General features: G+C 41.0%; 1 protein-coding gene across 2 annotated transcripts; it reads left to right on the top strand.

The window, feature by feature from the left end:
• Positions 1-995: 995 nt before the first annotated feature.
• On the top strand, positions 996-19,905 carry LOC118749209 (importin subunit alpha-7). Of its 2 annotated transcripts, none has more exons than XM_036483994.1 (5): positions 996-1,267; positions 1,322-1,618; positions 1,724-1,944; positions 19,051-19,314; positions 19,369-19,905. In XM_036483994.1, exons 1-5 carry the CDS (start codon positions 1,091-1,093, stop codon positions 19,814-19,816), a joined length of 1,407 nt encoding a protein of 468 aa, XP_036339887.1. In that variant the 5' UTR covers positions 996-1,090; the 3' UTR covers positions 19,817-19,905. The 2 variants fall into 2 exon arrangements, with proteins under 2 accessions (XP_036339887.1, XP_036339888.1); XM_036483995.1 differs by having other exon boundaries at positions 997-1,267; positions 19,379-19,467.
• Positions 19,906-20,426: the final 521 nt, after the last annotated feature.

Genomic DNA, 20,426 nt, shown 5'->3' on the forward strand with positions numbered 1-20,426 from the left:
TGGGGTGAGCGGCTTGGAAAGAGCACTCGATGGTCGCATACCTACTTTTATTTTACATGCATTTGTTGCGGCTACTACGGTTGCGTCTGTCTGGGGCTTCGTAACTGTTGCACTAGATGTTCCCATATTTGAGCACGTTGGCAAGTCACTTAGAATATGTATCGCTTTTTGGTTTTCCTCTTCCAGCCTCTTCAGCTGCTGCTGAGCGGTTGTGTATATACATGGAATGGCGCCGGGCGGCAAGCATCTTCTGGTTTGTAGTCCTTTAAAAGAAAATATGTTCATATGTATGTATTATAACAAAAATGTTGAAACTAAGAATAGTGGACAATTCTTACCCAATTCGAAAGCTAACTTTCCTGTAATATGTTCGTCTTTAAAATGGTCCATACAAATTCCCCACGTTTTTGGTTTAAAAACTTTAGATCGCCGGCAAAACTTCAACCATTTCTCTCGCTGTTTCGGATCCTTTGGGAAACGAAAAAAAGATCTTTTTTCAGATGGGTACCTGCGTTGGCTTACACAATTCCACACCGCACACTGCATTGCAATTTTTATTCTTTGTAAATTTATTTCATTTGCTTAGCGTATTTAACTGCGTATTTCAATTGCTTCACTTTTCACGCTGCTTGTTATTTTCGCTGTTTTGTCGCCCTTGTCGGCAAGCTGAACAGCTGATTGCCAAATTTTACAAGAGAGGAGTAACGGACCTGTGCAATGCGCAACATTTAATGGGCCGTATGAATAAAAACTAAGCAATTGCTTTTTCTTAAAATTTCATACCTTTTACTTCAATTTTGTTTGAATAAATTGAGTAAAAGATCTTAAATTTTAAGAAAAAGCAATTGCTTATTTTTATTCATACGGCCCAATATATGAACGTTGTTCACCATCTTTTGTTTTGAATTAGGAAAATTTTCGATAAAGAAAATACCCGATATTTTTGTAAAACTATCGATAGTGAAAAAAAACCAATGATAGTATCGATAGTGCCATCTCTAATTTAGTATTTATAATCGGAACCATTCTCAATTTCTACAAAACTTTCGGTGATATCAGTGAGTTAAATACTATAAATCGTGTTAGCATTATGTCAACTACACATAGACAACGTTATAAAAATGCTGCATTGGATTCGTCTGAAATGCGCCGAAGACGTGAAGAGGAAGGAGTCCAAATCAGAAAACAGAAACGAGAACAACAATTAATAAAAAGACGCAATGTTGTTTTGGATATACCCCAATCTGGTTTGGATATTGGAGCTGAAGTAATTTTTCCTATTTATATAAAAACCTTCAGAAGTAACCTTTTTTTTTCAAAGGAGATTGAAGTGAATCGCAATTCCGACCCCTTTTCGGAAGAACAAATGAATCACAAAAATCAACTAACAATTTCGAGGACACTTTCCGATCAAAATAAGCCGGCGATTAATATTATAAAAAAACAGATGATAGAACTATTGTTTAGTGAGAATGAAACAGAGCAACTAGAAGCCACTCAAAAGTTCCGCAAGCTATTATCTCGCGATCCAAATCCGCCGATAGAAGAAGTCATCCAAAAAGGGATAGTTCCTCGATTTGTATTCTTTCTCAAGAATAATTCAAACGCATCGTTGCAAGTAATTTGTATTTTTAAATAATCTAAATAAATACAAGCAACAACTGTAGATTTATCTGGTTCCAATTGTATACAAGTGTTCAAAAGCAATTTTCTCTTTTTTTAGTTCGAAGCTGCTTGGACATTGACTAATATTGCCTCAGGGACGTCACAGCAAACTAAAATTGTAATTGATGCGGGCGCCGTTCCCGTTTTCATTGACCTATTATCGAGTAATAATGACGATGTTCAAGAACAAGCAGTTTGGGCTCTGGGAAATATAGCTGGTGATTCGCCAAGTTGTCGTGACTACCTACTGAACTCGGGAATACTTCAACCATTGTTACAGTAAGTTTAATTTGTAGTCAACAGAAAAATTATTCGAGTAGATTAATGGGATGTTTTTGGTTGAGCGTAAAAGCGCATTTAGCTCTAAATGCTACTCTAAATGTACATTTATCCATACAAAAGTTCGTCAACGGCATTTAAGTTTAGTTGGGGATTGCTGCTTAAATGCCATTTAGCCAATATTGGCCATTTAATTGCAGATTAAATGTATGATCTGAAAATGAATAGTGGAAGTTAACCAACAATCTCTACTTAAGTAGGTCATCTGAAATTGGGCCAAAGGGCATGAGGAACATAACCTTGGAGGGGGGTCGTGGTTAGCGTCGCCAGCGAAGTGAAGTATCTAGGACTAATCAGAACTTTGTCTGCCTCGGGAGACCCGCACTACAATAGCCCAACTTCGCTCTGGCTATTGCAGCAGGCTCAACAGCTACCTGAGCAGAATCAACGAGGATGTGCCCAACCAATGAACGACATGTGGAGAGTCGCCACATGACTCCCGGCACCTCTTCACATGCCCTGAGAACCCCACTCAGCTAACGCCCCTGTCGCTATGGACAGCTCCTTTGGAAGTAGCACACTTCCTGGGCCTCCCCCAAGCTGAAATGGACGACAACGTTGATGGATGAACCGTCCCGAACGGGGCTTAGTAGCCGCTACAACAACAACAACAGCAATCTAGGACTAATCCTAGACACCAAACTTCTATGGAAGAAACATGTGGACGCGATCACTTCCAGGGCTACAAAAATTTTAACCCTAGAAAACTAACGTTCGCCTGTGAGGCGGAACGAATTCGGGTTTCTCGCGATATTTCAGGAACGATTTTAATAATCAAAGTAAGCGTTCACGCAAATTCAGTTTAGAGCTGTTCGAGGTTGTTAGCTGGCGCATATTGTACAGTAGCCTTGCGCGGATGACTTCCACGCTCTCTTAACGCCTGACGGGCGAACGTGCTGTACTTATTTCATTTTTTAACATGTTTGTTGGCTATTTTCTGTCCTCGCCTCCCTCTTCTTCCGCAGCCTTTGGTTGTTGTTGTTGTTGTAGCGGCTACAAACACCCCGCCCAGATCGGTTGATGTCTCAGTCGTCGTCGTCGAGTTCCACTAACGGCAGTCCCAAGAATCTTGCAGCCTCTATGGGGTCAGTCCACAGGGGCAACGCCGTAAGGGTTGTAGGGTTTTCCGGGCATGCGAAGAGATGATTCGAGTGGTGAGGGATCTCTCCGCATGTCGGACATTCATTCGGCACATCCGCATTTAGCCTACTCAGGTAAGAGTTCAGCCTGCTGCGGGAGCCAGAGCGAAGTTGGGCTATTGTTGTTATCTCCCGAGGCAGATGGAGCTCCGTCGCCACTATGTCCGGTGTTTGTGTGCGTAGAACGGCATTCACAGGTCTAGAGTCTACATAACTCGAGACTGAGGCCCTTATTATGAGCCTCATTCGATTTTCGATCTTCGCTGGCTATCGAAAATCGAAGATCGAAAGTGAAATTCGTATTATGAGCTATGCAAGCGTGTCGAAATTTTCGTTGAGTATCGAATTTTCTGTCGAACAGAATTTTGCTTTCGATGGTGTAGCGAAGTGTTAGGAAATTGTGAAAAATGTATGAATATATATATGTATATGTTTTCTTACATTTTGGCGGCTAGACACTAATTTTAAACAATTTTTATTAATTTCATGCAGTTCTAACATCGTGAATACTAAACACAAGCTCGAAAGGCTGCTTTACTTGTGAAAGAAAATCCCAATACTCTATTGGCACGATCTCTGAGAACAAAATCGTAGCGCTGTTGATAGTTTTAAAATATTTTAAATAGATTTGGTTCACAAACGCCTCTTTAGATGGTCGGAACTTTTTAATGAATCTGTAGACAAATTTCTTAAATATATTTTATATCAAAATATATTCGAAAGACTAATAAACTTAAACTCGCTTAAACATTTGCTACTCCTGGCCAGTTTACTAAGCTCTCATCCTCTGACGAATCGTTGAACCAGAACTCGTACTCATTTTACCACGTTGTTATAAACTTTCTTCCTTTTTTACTTCATTTTAATTAGAACAAATTTACATAAATATGTATAAGCACACTATTTAGTTTGCTCGATTTGTAAACAAAGCTTCTCAGCGGTGAAAAATATACTATTGTGAACAACCTAAACGAGCGAAATTCACAATAGCGCTATTCTTCATCGAATGAGCGCCATAATACCAAATGAAAATTCGTTCGCTCAGCACTTTCGACCACAGTCGAAAATCGAATGCAACTCATAATAGGGGCCTGAGTCCCTGTGAATGCCGTTCAGGGCCTGTCGGTATGCTGACGGGTCCAGAGGCTGCTTAATGAACCTCTGGTCTTCGCCCGTCAGTTCATATAGATGCCTCCTGACATGTCTAGGGGGGGCTCCTCTGCAAGCAGCTGTCTGTTTGGGTGGCCCAATCTGTGGCTCCCAACCAGAAACTGCTTGCAGAGCATTTCGCCTCGTCATGGAGGTGGTGTTCGGGTGACATCAGGAGGCATTCGGTCGTTGTCCTGAGTGCGGTGTTCTGTGCTGTCTGTAGCTTCATCCACTGCGTCCTACTAGTCCCAGGCGACCACACCGGCCGGCCTATTGCCTTATATCGCCTTTGACCGCCAGGGCCACATGATAACAAAACTGAACCTGTAGTTCAGCTTGTAGCCCACCCTTCGGACATTGCTGAATAAGTCCTCATCGATGCCAACGTTTAAACGCAGGCTATGATACTCGAGATGACGCGTCACGCTGGGGTGTTGAGACCACCGTTTTGAGCCCTTAACAGTCCCAACGCGTAGTTTGACGATTTGTCAGCACTTTTCGGCAGGAAGATGGTCATGTTGTGCATGGGTGGCATGTCATCTCCCCGTTTCACGCACAGCAGGGTCTCCTTCCATCTTTCTAGCACATTTTTCGTTTCATCGAGTTTCAAATCACTTCCGTCGCTAAAGAAGTTTTAACTTTAAACATTTTTCTCGCCCTCCCGTATGCCCTTTCATATGGATCTCAGGCACTCCAGTAAAATATTACAAATTTACAAAAACAAATATAGGTTGGAAACATGGTGTAATAATAACAAGGTGTTGTCAGTAACTTAACCTCACTGTTTCAGCAGGTCTATTCCGGTCACGCATTTTAAAGTATTAGAAAAGGTACTAATTATTTACTACTTTTAATCCGTTTGTGCATACTATTACAAATTAAATTTAGGAAAATGTAAAATTACAGGCTTATAAGCCTGAATATATGTTCGTATCGTTAGCTCCACACAGCTTGGACATATATTGTAACATATAAAAAAGTAAAGGCTGTAAAATAAACCAATTTCCTATAAGACTGTAAATGATTTTTTAAATATATTAAAACACATAAATATCGATAATATTAGCGAAATCGTAAGTTAACCATACTGCCGCTCTATTCTAGTGTATCAGTAGTCCATTTGGCTCGATATTATGACAATGCAGCAAAAGATATTTAATATAAAAAAACGCCTTTCCATACAATTTTTGTGTACGTCTTTTTGCATTAATTACCACGATATCTTTTATATTTTATATTTTGAGGACACAAATTATACAAATCCAGGAATTTTAAATATTAATTTCGTTCTGAAAACACCAAGTTCTTTAAAAATCGCGATAAAACGAAATACTAAAATGGAGTATTTTAGATACTATTTCCCAACGAATAGTAATATAAGAATTAAGATCGGCAGCACTGAAAATAAGCATGCCGATCTTGTCAAAATTACAACAAACACGTCGCTACTGACAACACCTTGTTATTTTTCCACCATGGGTTGGAAAAATAGGGCGTGTGTGAATCGGTAGCAAAGTTCTATGGGAAAAGCTGTTGAATAATATTTGTACTATGGTGAGACAGTTTTGCCAATCTGCTGTGTGAAATGAAATCTTTTTTGACAGCAGTAAATTTTTCATAACCGCAGATTTATACGCAATAAACTATTACAAATTTAGTGAAATTAATATTTTAAGAAAACATCTACCATCATTGATTGCAGTTCATCAACTTAAGCTTTTATTTTACGAAAAATTACACACAGCAGCATTCTTTGCAATTGTCAAAATTTTCTATGCATTTGTCAAAAATTTCACTAGCCCTATGGGCTACTGAAATTTTATTCACCTCAAACTTGTCAAAAATTTACTTGCCGCGAACTTTGTTACCGATTCACACACGCTCATAATAAAAAATATGTCAGTACGACAAAAATATATACTAAAAATTTATTTAATATTCGTATACATATACTGAAAGTAAACACGAAATCTATTGAAAAAAAAACACATGGCGTTCATTAAAGTGTGGAAGCGCGAGATTATTTTGGCAAAAATTTTGAGTGCAAAGCGTAGTATATGTTGTGCTTTGTAATTATTAAACGAATGAGGAAATATTACTTGCAACGCCATTGTGTAGCTTGCCACCAAAACTTTTTGGAAAATTTCAAAGGGGATATAGAAAATGATTGATTTCCAATCTTAATGCAATGTAAATCCTTGGGAGCATAACATCGCGTAAAGTTGATAGGATTGCAGACATTTTTATAACGTCGGATTGCAGAAAAGAAATTTCATGACATTGAAGGAAAATGTCAACAAATGTCCGGCAAACTTCGAGCGCAAAAAAAAAATAGATTGAGGTTGGAGTAACTCCAATCTCCTGTCCATACTTGATTTAAGGTGCCCTCATTAAATTTTATTGCATATTGCTCCAATGGTGCTATCATTTATTAACGCTTTAAAGTAGGACTTTTTAAGCGAGGAGTAGCCCAAGGAAAAAGTAAAATTTGAGCTTGCAATATGTTGTAAATATATGCAAGGATTCCTCCTTCAAAATTTTGGAACTTTTTAGCCACTAGGTCGCTATAATCAGCCTTATTCTGCATTTCGATTACGTTCCCGCATTCCGCTCCGCTGGAATCGAACTTAGGTATTCTGCGTTACGATTAAAACGAAGGAAGAAGAGGAAGAGAAAAAACATCTTTCGAAATCAGCTGTTTGCCTAGGAATGTGTGAAATCGAAACAAAAAAACGAAATATTTGCCACCAAACTATAGCAGCATATGAAGTTAAAGTTTGTAAATATTTTAAAATAACTAAATATATCTAGCATCACTGTAATTAAAAATAAAATTTCGTTTGCTCTTAATATAGTGAAAACATAATTATAGGAATGAAATTCTTAGCCGCGGCGTTATTGCTTGAAGAGGAGAACGACTCCCAGATTGCTGATGCGGAAGTTGAAAGGCGGAGATTTAGGGACATGTTTGGTCTTTTTCAGATGAGTGAAGAGTCATAAGAAATTCATCTTGAACTGTATTACTCATCGCTCAAAGTCAGTGAAATTATAAACGTTGTTTGAGCACTCCACAACATTGCATTGACTACAGAGTGAAAGATTTGAACGCAAATGAATCCGTTTTGAAAGCCGTTAGGAGGAGGGGAAGAACAAAGCTTATCTTTCCATAGCAAATCGAATTCGAGACAACATACGCACCTCTTTTTAAAAAGTTAGTAAAAACGAGTGCAATAATAAAAGCATCTTTTTTTATATAACTTCACATTTTATGTATGTATGTATCTATGTGCATACATCTATTAATTTTATATAAAAAGAATAAATTGTATTCAGTGCATTTCACAGTCTTATTTATAGATAATGTAAACAAAAACGTCTGGACTTCCACTTTGAAAACGTCGCACAATATCCCTTTTGGTTGCTATTATTTGAGTCGCGAAAACACAGAAATCGGGAATATTCATTTATGATGACTTTTACAATCATGCACAGTATATTTTACTGAATTTTTTTTATAAAATTTTAATATTTAAACCCACGAAAAAAACAATCGAAACGTTCTCCGTCAACAAATTTGCAACTTAGAAAAACGTAACTACGATCGAATTGTAGAATAGGTACAATCGTAAATTTCGAAGATTGATCGAAACGAAACGGAGCGCAGAATACCACAGTTGCCAAACGGAGAAAATTTCGATTCGAGTCGAAATGCAGAATAGGGCTGAATTTCCTAACGCCCTGCAGTATTCCACATACATATATGTAAATTTTCTAATTGTTAACAATTTTCATTCACTAATCATACAATAAAAATAAACTTCTACTTTTTAGCTTCATTTAAATTACAAAAGAAAATCTCAGTGTACACATAAATTTTGTAGATGTATTGTGATTTCACTTCAACATAAAAATTTTGAGCAGCCCTGGTATAAAATTTGAAACCAGAGAGCAAAATTAATGGAATTAAAATTCCCATTCCCATTCCCACGACAGCCGGTTCTACGTACCGGAATGTCTCGGGTTTTACCCGACCAAGGGCTGTTGTTTCTCAGAAGTTGTTCGTCCATAGGGCTACATTCACTACGTATTCTTCTACTCAGGGCTGGCATCGAGTCAAACCCAGGGCCAGAAATCTACACCTGCTGTGTATGCCAGAGACGACTACACCACAACTCCACCTCAGTCAAGTGTAATGCCTGCGAGGGGTGGAGTCACCTTAGAGTCTGCTCAGGACTACGGACACATCGACAGTGGACCACGTCATTCCCAAGAAAGCCGGTTCTACGTACCAGAATGACTCGGGTTTTACCCGACCAAGGGCATTTGTTTCGGCGACCTAACCCCGCTTAGATCGGCGATACCCCTCAATCATTGTTCGTCCATGGAGCAACTCCTTGCAGCCGGATTGCTCCGCATCCTTCTTCTCCGGGCGGGCGTAGAGCCCAACCCCGGACCAGAAACGTATTTCTGCTGTGTTTGCCAGAATCGACTCAATCCAAAATCCACTTCGGTTAGGTGCAACTCATGCAACGGATGGATTCACCTAAGAACCTGCTCTGGTCTTAGGTCTCACCGGGAGTGGAGCACAAGCTATGTGGCTCCCTGCTGCTCAAGCCAAACGGCACAATCAGCCTCCACGGCTACCCGCTCGCGCAACGTACCCAACACCCGAAGAGCCTGCACGGCTCCGAGAAGCTCCTCTGGGCAGCAGCAAACCTCCCAACAGCCCACAGGTAGACCTCACTCCTCCCTCACCCCCCGTATCGCGACCAGCCTCCCAAGGCATACGAAACTCCTACAACTCAACTGCAACGGACTCCAGAGCAATTTGATAGCTGCGGTCCAAGAAACGAAGTTGCACAGCAACTCAACTCTATTGGGTTGCGCTGCCTACAATGTGCTCCGTAAAGATCGCGAGCGAGAAAATGGTGGCGGACTAGCGTTCATCTTACACCACACAGTGCAGTATCGGCTTATCGAAGAAGACATCGACCCGAGGGACACCACCCTAGAATGTCAGGGCATAGCTGTCCGGTCAGGCGATGTCGAGCTCGAAATATTCAACGTTTATACACCCCCTGTCACCTGCTGCCCGGCAGGATATCACCCTGACATAGGTGCGCTACTCAGAGGCGAAAACCGAATGGTAGTAGGTGACTTCAACGCGCACCACGATCTATGGCACTCAAGCCTGGCCAGTGACCGTAGGGGAAACCTTTTGGCTGAGCAGATAGACGATTCGACATTCTGCACCATGAACGACGACGCCCCCACCAGGATTATGGGTAGCTGCAGCAGCTCGCCAGACCTAAGAATTGCTAGCGCTGGTTTGATCAACAGCATCTCATGGCGACCTATGCTAACACTAGCATCAGACCATCTACCTATAGTCATCTCGATCAATAAGCCCACCGACTTTGCTCCCGCGGACCACCGAACCTATACCAACTTCAACAAAGCTGATTGGGACGGCTTCGCGGAAGTCACCGAGAGCAGCTTCGCCGCCCTTCCCACACCCACAAACATACATACTGGCGAACGCCAGTTCCCCAGGGTAATCACTGCCGCAGCGGCTCGCTTCATCCCGTCCGGACGCATCGCGGAAGTCCGCCCAAATTTCCCGGCCGAAGCAGCTGTACTAGCAAACGAGCGTGACCACCTACGCCAGGTCGACCCCGGGGACCCCCGTCTGAGGGACCTTAATTTGGAGATTCGGCAACTGGTAAATCAACATAAGCGGAAAAAGTGGGAGGAGCACTTGAAGGCCTGTAACTTCACATCTGGTGTGAGTAAGCTCTGGTCAACCGTGAGGTCCCTGTCCAACCCAACGAAGCGTGATGACAGAGTGGAAATTTCTTTCGAAGATCGCGCTTCGTCCGACCCGAAGAAATGCGCAGCCTACTATAGTAGGCAATTCACACTGCACCCTTCGGTAGACAAGGCCAAACGTCGAGTGACCAGGAGGCTGCACAAGCTGCCAAAAAACAGTGCACCACTTGTTTTCACCAGCTGTGAAGTGAAGGGGGCCATCGGGAAGGCGAAAGCCTCCAAAGCCATTGGACCCGACGGAATCTGCATGCTGATGCTAAACATTTAGGGCCTAAGGGAGTAGCTTACCTTACGGAGGTCCTCAACCTGTCCATGGCCACTCTCATCATTCATGATGTGTGGAAATCAGGGAGAGTGGTCCCACTGCTGAAACCGGGGAAGCCCGCCAACAAAGGAGACTCTTATCGCCCGATAACGCTCCTTTCCCCGGTCGCGAAGACGCTTGAGGCCCTACTACTCCCATACTTCACTTGCCACCTGACCCCAGCTAAGCACCAGCACGGATTCCGTAAAGTGCACAGCACAACAACAGCACTTAACGCCATAAACACACAAATAACTCGTGGCCTAAATCGAAACCGCCCCTGTGAGAGAACGGTCCTAGTAGCGCTGGACCTATCTAAGGCGTTTGATACCATCTGTCATTCCACGCTACTAGAAGACATCGAGGCCTCCTCACTCCCAAAGGGACTGAAGCGATTGTCGGCGAATTATATGAGTGGTCGACAGTCGTCAGTAATCTTCCGAGATCAAACCTCGAAACCAAGAAGGATCAAACAAGGGGTTCCACAAGGTGGTGTTCTCTCCCTCTTACTATTTAACTTCTACATATCGAAACTTCCTCAACCACCTGAGGGAGTTTCCCTGATCTCATACGCTGACGATTGCTCGATTTTGGCGTCCGGGAATGGAATTGATGACCTCTGCTCAAAAGTGAAGGACTATCTCTCCAGCCTTTCTCGCTTCTTCACTGCAAGGAGCCTAACACTCTCCCCAACGACATCAACGGCGACCCTCTTCACCACCTGGACGAAGGAGGTCAGGCTAGAGTTGGGTATACACGTCGACGGCACACCAATACCAACTGTAAACAACCCAAAAATCTTAGGAGTCACCTTCGATAGCCTGCTTTCCTTCTCCACGCACACAACCGCAATTGTCAATAAAGTACAGAGCTGCAACAAGGTCCTCAAGTCGCTCGCCGGCAGCACTTGGGGCAAAGACAAAGAAACGTTGCTGGCAACATACAAGGCAATTGGCCGGCCGGTTCTAAACTATGCTGCGCCAGTTTGGACGCCGGGGACTAGTTGGACGCAGTGGACGAAGCTACAGACTTGTCAGAACGCCGCACTCCGGACAGCGACTGGGTGCCTTCTGATGACGCCTGAGCACCACCTGCACAGCGAGGCCCAAGTGCTTCCCGTCAGGGAACACAACAAAATGCTATGTAAGCAATTTCGGGTGGGGTGTCGTAGAAGTGAACACCCTAACAGACCGTTGCTTCAGGAGGAGCCTCCGCCCAGTCACGTCAGGGGGCACCTCTTCGTGTACAAGGACGCAGTCCAACAGTACATAGACCAACCATTGGACCCGACGACATACATACCATTCCCACGACAACCGGAATGACTCGGGTTTTACCCGACCAAGGGCTGTTGTTTCGGCGATCTAACCCCGTTTAGGTCGGCGAAGTATCTCAGAAGTTGTCCGTCCATAGGGCTACATTCACTACGTGTTCTCCTACTCAGGGCTGGCATCGAGTCAAACGCAGGGCCAGAAACCTACACCTGCTGTGTATGCCGGAGACGATTACACCACAACTCCACCTCAGTCAAGTGTAATGCCTGCGAGGGGTGGAGTCACCTCAGAGTCTGCTCGGGACTACGGACACATAGACAGTGGACCACGTCGTACGTGGCCCCCTGTTGCTCAAACAGAGCAGCCTCCACGGCTAACCACAGTCCGCCCGAGCAGCCTCACACACTCACACAGCAGCCTCACACAGTCACCACAACACAACTACATAATAACACCACAGATCGTACCACAGCCACTACAGACCACATAACACACATAACCGCACCACCACCCACACGCCGCCGCCAACAACTCCTGGTTCCCCCTACAATCTGCACGGTATGTCAGACCAGGATATTCCGTAATGTGACATCAGTCAAGTGCAACACCTGCCTTGGCTGGTGCCACTTTAGGGCATGCTCAGGTCTGCGTACCACGCGAGATTAGACTGGGAACTTCGAGAGCCCGTGTTGCACTGCTAGGTCGCAGACCCCAATTGCGACGCCCCCCGCCACCACCACAGGGCGGCAATCACCACAGCAGCACACACAGCCAACGGCGGCAAGAACATACACTTCACTTACACCCCACATCACGACACGTCTCCCGAACCACATGAAGCTCCTTCAATTTAACTGCAACGGGCTACAGAGCAAGATTGAGGAGATAACCGTCTTCATGTGTCGGCATGGTATATTGATAGCTGCGGTCCAAGAGACGAAGTTGCACAGCAATTCAACAACAGCACTTAACGCCATAAACACTCAGATAACTCGTGGCCTTAACCGAAACCGTCCCTGTGAGAGAACGATTCTAGTAGCGTTGGACTTGTCAAAGGCGTTTGACACCGTCTGCCATTCCACGCTACTAGAAGATATAGAGGCCTCCTCTCTCCCACAGAGGCTGAAACGGTGGTCGGTAAATTATCTGAGTGGTCGACACTCGTCGGCAATGTTAAAAGACAAAACGAGTAAACTCAGAAGAATATAACAGGGGGTTCCACGGGGTGGTGTCCTTTCCCCGCTACGGTTTAACTTTTACATTTCAAAGCTCCCTCAACCACCAGAGGGAGTCTCGATTGTCTCTTACGCCGACGATTGCTCGATCATGGCTACTGGGAATGGAATTGATGACCTGTGTTCGAAAGTAAACGGGAATCTCTCCGAACTTTCTCGCTTCTTCACTGTAAAGTGTCTAGCCCTCTCCCCCTACGAAATCCTCTGCGACCCTGCTCACAACCTGGACGAAGGAGGTCAGGCTGCCGCTGGGAATTCACGTCGATGACACACCAATTCCGACGGTGAATAACCCCAAAATACTCGGAGTAACATTCGACAGCCTGCTCTCTTTCTCTGCGCACGCAACCGCTATTGTTAATAAAGTACAGAGCCGCAACAAGGTCCTCAAGTCGCTAGCCGGCAGTACTTGGGGCAAAGACAAAGAACCGTTGCTGGCAACATACAAGGCAATAGGCCGGCCGGTTTTAAACTACGCAGCGCCAGTGTGGTCGCCGGGGTTTAGTAGGACGCAGTGGACGAAGCTACAGACTGTACAGAACGCCGCACTAAGGACAGCGGCAGGCTGCCTCCTGATGTCGCCCGAACATCATCTCCACAACGAGGCACAAATGCTCCCCATAAAGGTGCACAACATAATGCTCTGCAAGCAGTTCCTGATCGGGAGCCACAGAAGTGGCCACCCAAACAGACAGCTGCTTGCAGAGGAGCCTTCGCCTAGGCACGTCAGGAGGCATCTATATGAACTGACGGACGAAGTCCAGAGGTTCATCGGGCAACCTCTGGACCCGTCAGCTTACCGACTGGCCCTGAACGGCATTCACAGGGAGTCAGTCTCGAGTTATGTAGACTCTAGACCTGTGAATGCCGTTCTAGGCATGTAGCCGCTACAACAACAACAACAAAACGCTTTTTAAATCACTCGTTTTCTTTTCTTACCTATACACTCAACCACTTAGTGCTTTATAAACATAACATGCATTAGCATTGAAATAAAAAAGGCAAGTGAGTGAGTGAATCACATTTTCAAGTGATTGATTTGAATAACGAGTGCATGGCATGTTTCATATTTTTTATGTATGAATTGAAAAACAATCCCATAACCCAGATGTCTTATGAAGTTGCGAACACCTGCAGTGTATCTAACTTTCCTTAATACTTTTTATTTATTTAATAAATAAATGAAGGAAAGTGAACAAATAATAGTTTTAGAAACTAGTTTTATTCATTCCTTTCAACTGATATGTGCATATTGCAATGTAAAAATAACAATTGGTTTAGTCCGGTATCGTTTGACAATAATTTACATCTTTTTTCCGAAATTATGTTTCCTGCAGATGAAAAACTCTTTCGGAGGATGCACTACTTGCGGGGGTTGCTAATAATCTGCAACTGAGCTTATGCAGCAATGGCATTTCACTTTTATGAAGCTCCCACCAATTGATTATGTCGAAGTCCAGTAGTTTCTGCTTCTATTGGATTCTCAGATTTTTCTATTAATGCTTTCATCATTGTAGCAAATTTCCCTTTTGTGAGTCTACGTTCATCTTCGGTGAAATTCTTCAGATCTTTTGCTGGTGGGTACAAGAAAAAAGCAATTTTGTGTAAATCTTGTAAATTTTCAAGTACAACTGCGTTTAAATAGTGTAAGAATTTATTTTTCAAACTATTTTATAAAACCAATGTCTTCTGCGTTGACAATGCACTTTTTTGTAGACTAGTGACATAAATGTATAAATGTAGGGTTTTTGTCACCTTTAACGCTTCTTCAAACGGCTCTAGTATTTCCAGAATGGTGCTAATATAACTAATATCTAAATGACCGATTCTATGCATTTAATTTTTTAGCTGAAGCACCGAAATTACATCACTCCAGTTTTTCTTTAAAGAAGTTAGAACATAAAAGAATGTATTCCAACGAGTTGGACAAAAGCTCTTCAGTGACGTTGAACGAGGATTTATGACCACCTTTTTTGAAATATCTTACAAGTTTTGTAGAAGAGTCGCACAGATCTGTTACAACTGGAACATCTTCCATAGCTTTCTTCAGAACATTGTGTAGCAGGTGATTTACACAAAATATATTTGTTTCTCTGCGAAATGATGCTAGCATATTGGATCCTCTGTCAGTAACTATTGTTACCATCTCGTTCGCAGTTTGTACCTAAAATTGACACCAAGAATATATAGCACACTCTATAATACCAACCACTTACCGGTGCACTTTTCTCCGTCCATACTTTTCATCCCCAATACCACATTATCCAGTTTCCCACCTCTATAAAATGCATTGTTATCACCAAAAGCTTTATGATAATAGAAGTCGGTCCACAAATCAGACATTAAAGCGAACCCTATATTTTTAATAGAAGCAACATATCTTTTGACTTGAGCAAACATTTTCAAGTAAATGTTTTCCACATTGTTAGCTACTGTGGTCAGGTGTGGCAACAGCGATTTAACATTGGCCCCATATTTAGCACCGATGCAAATCGAAAATTTTGTAGGTTTTTCGACTCTTGAATCACCTATTATTTTATATGGACGGCAGTTTTGTAGAACCCATTCAGTGACTAATTCCACGGCTTCTTTTTGGCTACGGAATCTACTTCGACGGTTATATTTTCTTCGCTTACATAATTTTTTCTTCGATATAGCATTTATGTCGAATTAGATCGGTAGTTGATTTGCTGTTGTGTTTATAAACTGCGCAGCAAACGCGACGCGGTACCAAGTTTTTTATTGCGTTGTGATGCAAAAGATTGCTCTGGGAAGCGATCGATTCATCACTGCACATAGTGTCATTACTTACCTGTTGAATAAATGTAAGTTGTAATATTTACGAGCAATTCAAAAATATAAATACTAACATCTTCCTTATCCATTTTCGAATCTGCGTGCCTTTATTTTTTTGATATAACCCGTTTCCAGTCAATATCATTCGAGTGCTCGATTCGTTTGTCATAAACGAGTTTTTCAGTCAAATAATTTGACTTAAAATAGCAATACTCGAAATAGAGTACTCGAAAGCAAATGAATGCACAGCAGCTTAACATTAGTGAGAGAATTGACATGAGATTCACTGGTAAAAGAAGGTTTCCCACCTTGATAAAAATATAACAAGGTAAAACCATTGAGTCTGACCTTTGCCAACAATATAATTTTAAAATTCGAAACTCAAACTCTCACACACATTCTCATTTTCAATCTCAAACAACAACAATTGTGAACAATTTAATTTTTTTATTTTTAATTTTATATGATTTTAACATGTTGGCAAACGTCAGAAAAAAAGTCATGGCAGACGAATTGAGAGAATGAATTTACCTTGTAATGTTTTTATCATGATACAAAAAAGAAGGTAGTTCCATTGTCACTTTTTCGTCGCCATATTAACAACCTGACAATTAAGTAGATTGTGACATTTCGTGCTACCATACCCAATATCTAAAACCCTCCAAGTTTTGTTATTCATTTTTTGGTTATTTACAAACATTTTGTTCTTAGAATCGAAATTTGAACAAGCAAAAGGTATATTGTTGCGTACGGCCTGGTTACTTGTACAATAATTTTGGGGTAATGTGTCCAAATGCTTAACCCAAAGCAAACAATTTTCACACACACGAGTGGTAATAAAACAATTACACGTCAGTTTAAAATAAATCTAAAATAAAGATTTATAACTTTCAGATACAAATTTGTGAATAAATTCGGTTTGAAATATGGACCTTTTTTTTAAAAAAATACTGTGGTCACCGTAGCTGGAGTTGGATTTACATTTTCTTTGTCAAAATTCTAATTTTACCCAATTTTTTAATGTGCCCGTCTCCGCTCGCCACCCCAAAACCATTGAACAAATAACCGAACATTTCCCCTTTTTTTTGAAAGAGAAGAGGTTTAATGCTCAATAAGTTGACAATTGTGTTTCTAGTTTTCATACTAACAGTAAATCTTCAATTTTGTTTCACAGCCCCTCCAATATAGAACAGTAACAGTTTACCCACAGAAACAACGATATTGTCGAAATATACTAGAATTAGATAATACTCACTTTTCTGAAAGTCATGAGGCCCATGGGTCCTAAAGTAAATTCCGTTTTCAAGTTACTTTAAATACATGGACAAAGACAATTTCGAAATTGTAATTTCAGTGTCTGAAATATATCAGAAATAAACGTATCCGATATAGAAAACTGTAATACTCCTGGCTAGCTACATTGTGAAATAATCAGATGAATAATGACACTAAACAATTTTAAAATATGTTCACTAAAATTTTATTAATGTAAAAATAAAGATTTTGGCAAGTAGTTATCGAATTTAATGTAAAATCTAAACGTTTTTAAGAAAAGATATTAATTATTTTTAAAATAAATTAACGCAACTATTTTATTTATACTCTCAGATTTAGGATATAAAATCCCCTCTAACAAAAAACTTAAATTGGGTAACGCCGCTTCGAATTTTTTACAATTGAGCAATTGTCAAAAATCTCCTTTTTAATCAAAAAGTTGTTTACTGGAACTACCTTCTTTTTTGTATCATATTTTTATCATGTTTCCCACTGGCTTTTTTGAGTGAACGGCATTGAGTTTTCAAAGCCTACATGGAAATTAGTATATTCATTCTGTTCTCTGTTTGAAACGAGTTGATCGAAACGAAAAGAGACATCGAACGAGTCAAACGTACGTTTCTACTTAATCTTCCACTCATTTTATATTATTTACATTTCTTTCGAACCGAATCATGGTTGCGTATATTTATACAAGTTTCCCTAATGAACAGCTTGGTACATAACATATAATTACTTCGCTTATATTGCCTTATTGGAGTTCTATGAGTTGCTTTGCAACGTGTTGACTAGTAACTCGGAAGTGTTCCTCGGAGCAGATCACTGGAGCTGGCCCATCTAAGCACTCGGCTACGGCGGTAAGAGCACTACACAAATCCGAAAAAAGTCAGAAAAACGCAATAAAGTATTAAAAAAAAGTTATAATAGACCAAACGCGAATTTTTCACTATTTTTTATTCGTTTTACTTTTGTTGCGTTGCTCTTTTGTAAATAAAAGCTATCTTTACTGTTAATAGCTTTATTGAAATTTTTGGTTATGACTTCATACCAACATAAGCATCTTTATTATATGAAAACTATGTGAAATGAATGTCGGCCGCTGTGGTATAGTGGTAAGCAGTGCGCGCTTCCACTCCACAACGCCTGGGTTCAAACCCTGGTCAAAGCAACATCGCAAAAATATAGTAAAAAGGTTTTTTCTTAACAGCGGTCGTCCCTCGGCAGGCAATGGCAAACCTCCGAGTGTATTTCTGCCATGAAAAACAGCTTCTCATAAAAATACAATCGCCGTTCGGAGTCGGCGAAAACTGTAGGTCCCTCCGCTTTGTGTGACAACATCAAGGCGCACGCTACAAATCGGAGGAGAAGCTCGGCCAAACACTAACATATGTGTACGCGCCTTTCTATTATTATTATTATTATTATTATTATGTGAAATGAAATCGGTATACCTGCGTTTTCTCAATTTCAAAAACGGGAACCGGTTTTTTCCAAATTGCAGTTTTTCGAATAACTCGAAAGCCGGTTTTGGAAAACAGGCGAATATTCGAACGCACTACTACGTAGTAAACGCCTAATCTACCGCCAACCAGATGGCCCCCACGCTTACCGAGGGAGTGGAAAAATGTCATATCCAAGAAACAGCTTACGTAACATTCTTGTTTTCAAGTACTTTAAACACTGCCTTTAATTGATAAATTTGTACAGATTTGTATATTTTTGATATTGGGCTATTGGTACAAAATAAAAAAATTGGGACGAACAATTTGTTTGTAGTCACATGATTGGTACAATAACACGAACTTCTATTGAAAAATTTGAACAAATTGTTTTTTGTGATTGGGATAAAGAAAATTATTTGTTCATTCACTCAATTGGGATACGATATTCACCAAATTTTGGGCAAATGGCCAAGCGTGTGTCACTGCCTTAATAATTTAAATTCAAATTTTGATTAACTATTTCGAAAGAAAATCGTAAATGGTTTCTTGACTATTAATTTGTTTTGAATGCATATAAAATATCTACTCTTTATATTTACATAGTGTACTGAGTACCACTAATCGACTGACTCTGATAAGGAATGCTGTTTGGACTCTTTCGAATTTGTGTCGCGGTAAAAATCCCCCTGCAGACTTTTCGAAAATTGTAAATGGTCTACCCATCCTAGCACGACTTTTAAACCATACAGATCCCGATATACTAAGTGATTCATGCTGGGCTATCAGCTATTTGTCCGATGGGCCAAATGATAAGGTACAAGCTGTTATAGATGCGGGAGTGTGCCGACGCCTTGTGGAGCTTTTGATGTAAATGTTTAATGTTTATAAAATAAAATATGTTCATGTATTTTAATTTACTAGGCATCCACAGAACAACGTAGTTACAGCGGCGCTTCGAGCAGTTGGTAACATCGTAACGGGAGATGATGTTCAAACGCAAGTGATTTTGAACTGCAATGCTTTGTCATGTATAAATATTTTATTGAGTTCGCAATTTGAAACCATTAAAAAAGAATCGTGCTGGACTATTTCTAACGTTGCAGCGGGTAATAGACAACAAATTCAGGCTGTGATTGACGCCAATATTTTCCCTGTACTTATAAGCATAATGCAAAATGCCGATTTCAAAACTAAAAAGGAAGCAGCCTGGGCAATAACAAATGCTACTAGCAGTGGAACAGCAGAGCAGATAAGATATTTGGTAAGTATATCTAATTCTGCACCCACGTTCCTAAACAAATTTCTAAGAACCCGAGTATTTCCGTTTTTACATAAATTAAGTCATTACATTAGAAGAAGGAGGGCTTAATGGGACGATTATCGATAGCAATCGAACTTCAGTTGCGTTGCTAGTTGCCAAAACGATATTACGCATGGCAACTGGCACCTTTCAACTGACAACTGCAGTTGCTACAAAGTGTGTATACAGGCGACTACATTTTTGTGGTTGCTGGGAATGTTTTTGGAGCGTATTTAGAAGCGAAAATTGAAGGGTGTCATATATTTTACTTCTTAATAATTTGAACGATATTAACATTTTGCAATGCAGTTTGCTTTTACATAATATTTTGAAAATAACAAAACAATAACTTGAAATTTTAGTTCCCTTGCAGTACGCCCTTTGGCGAAGAAAAGCGTACACAGATTGCATATTTTTTCCTTTATCAACTGAAGCAACTCTTTTAAAACTACCGACACACCAAGTTTTCCAAATTGAAGTCATTGCTGTGCACTTCCCTCTGTGCGAAAAGGTGCGCAAGCTTTTATGACGGAGGTATTGAAGTTTTTTTTTCCAAATTATTGTTGCTTTTCCACAATAAAAATTTTCATTTTAAACGGCCTCGAGATCAATATAAAATGTTGAATATAATTGTTATAAAGGCCAAAAAATAACAAAAACAGTTGAACGAAGAGGTTCA

This window comes from Rhagoletis pomonella, unplaced genomic scaffold (genome assembly GCF_013731165.1).
Source record: "Rhagoletis pomonella isolate Grant_MI unplaced genomic scaffold, Rhpom_1.0 Rhpom_scaffold_00014, whole genome shotgun sequence".
NCBI classification, from domain to species: domain Eukaryota; kingdom Metazoa; phylum Arthropoda; class Insecta; order Diptera; family Tephritidae; genus Rhagoletis; species Rhagoletis pomonella.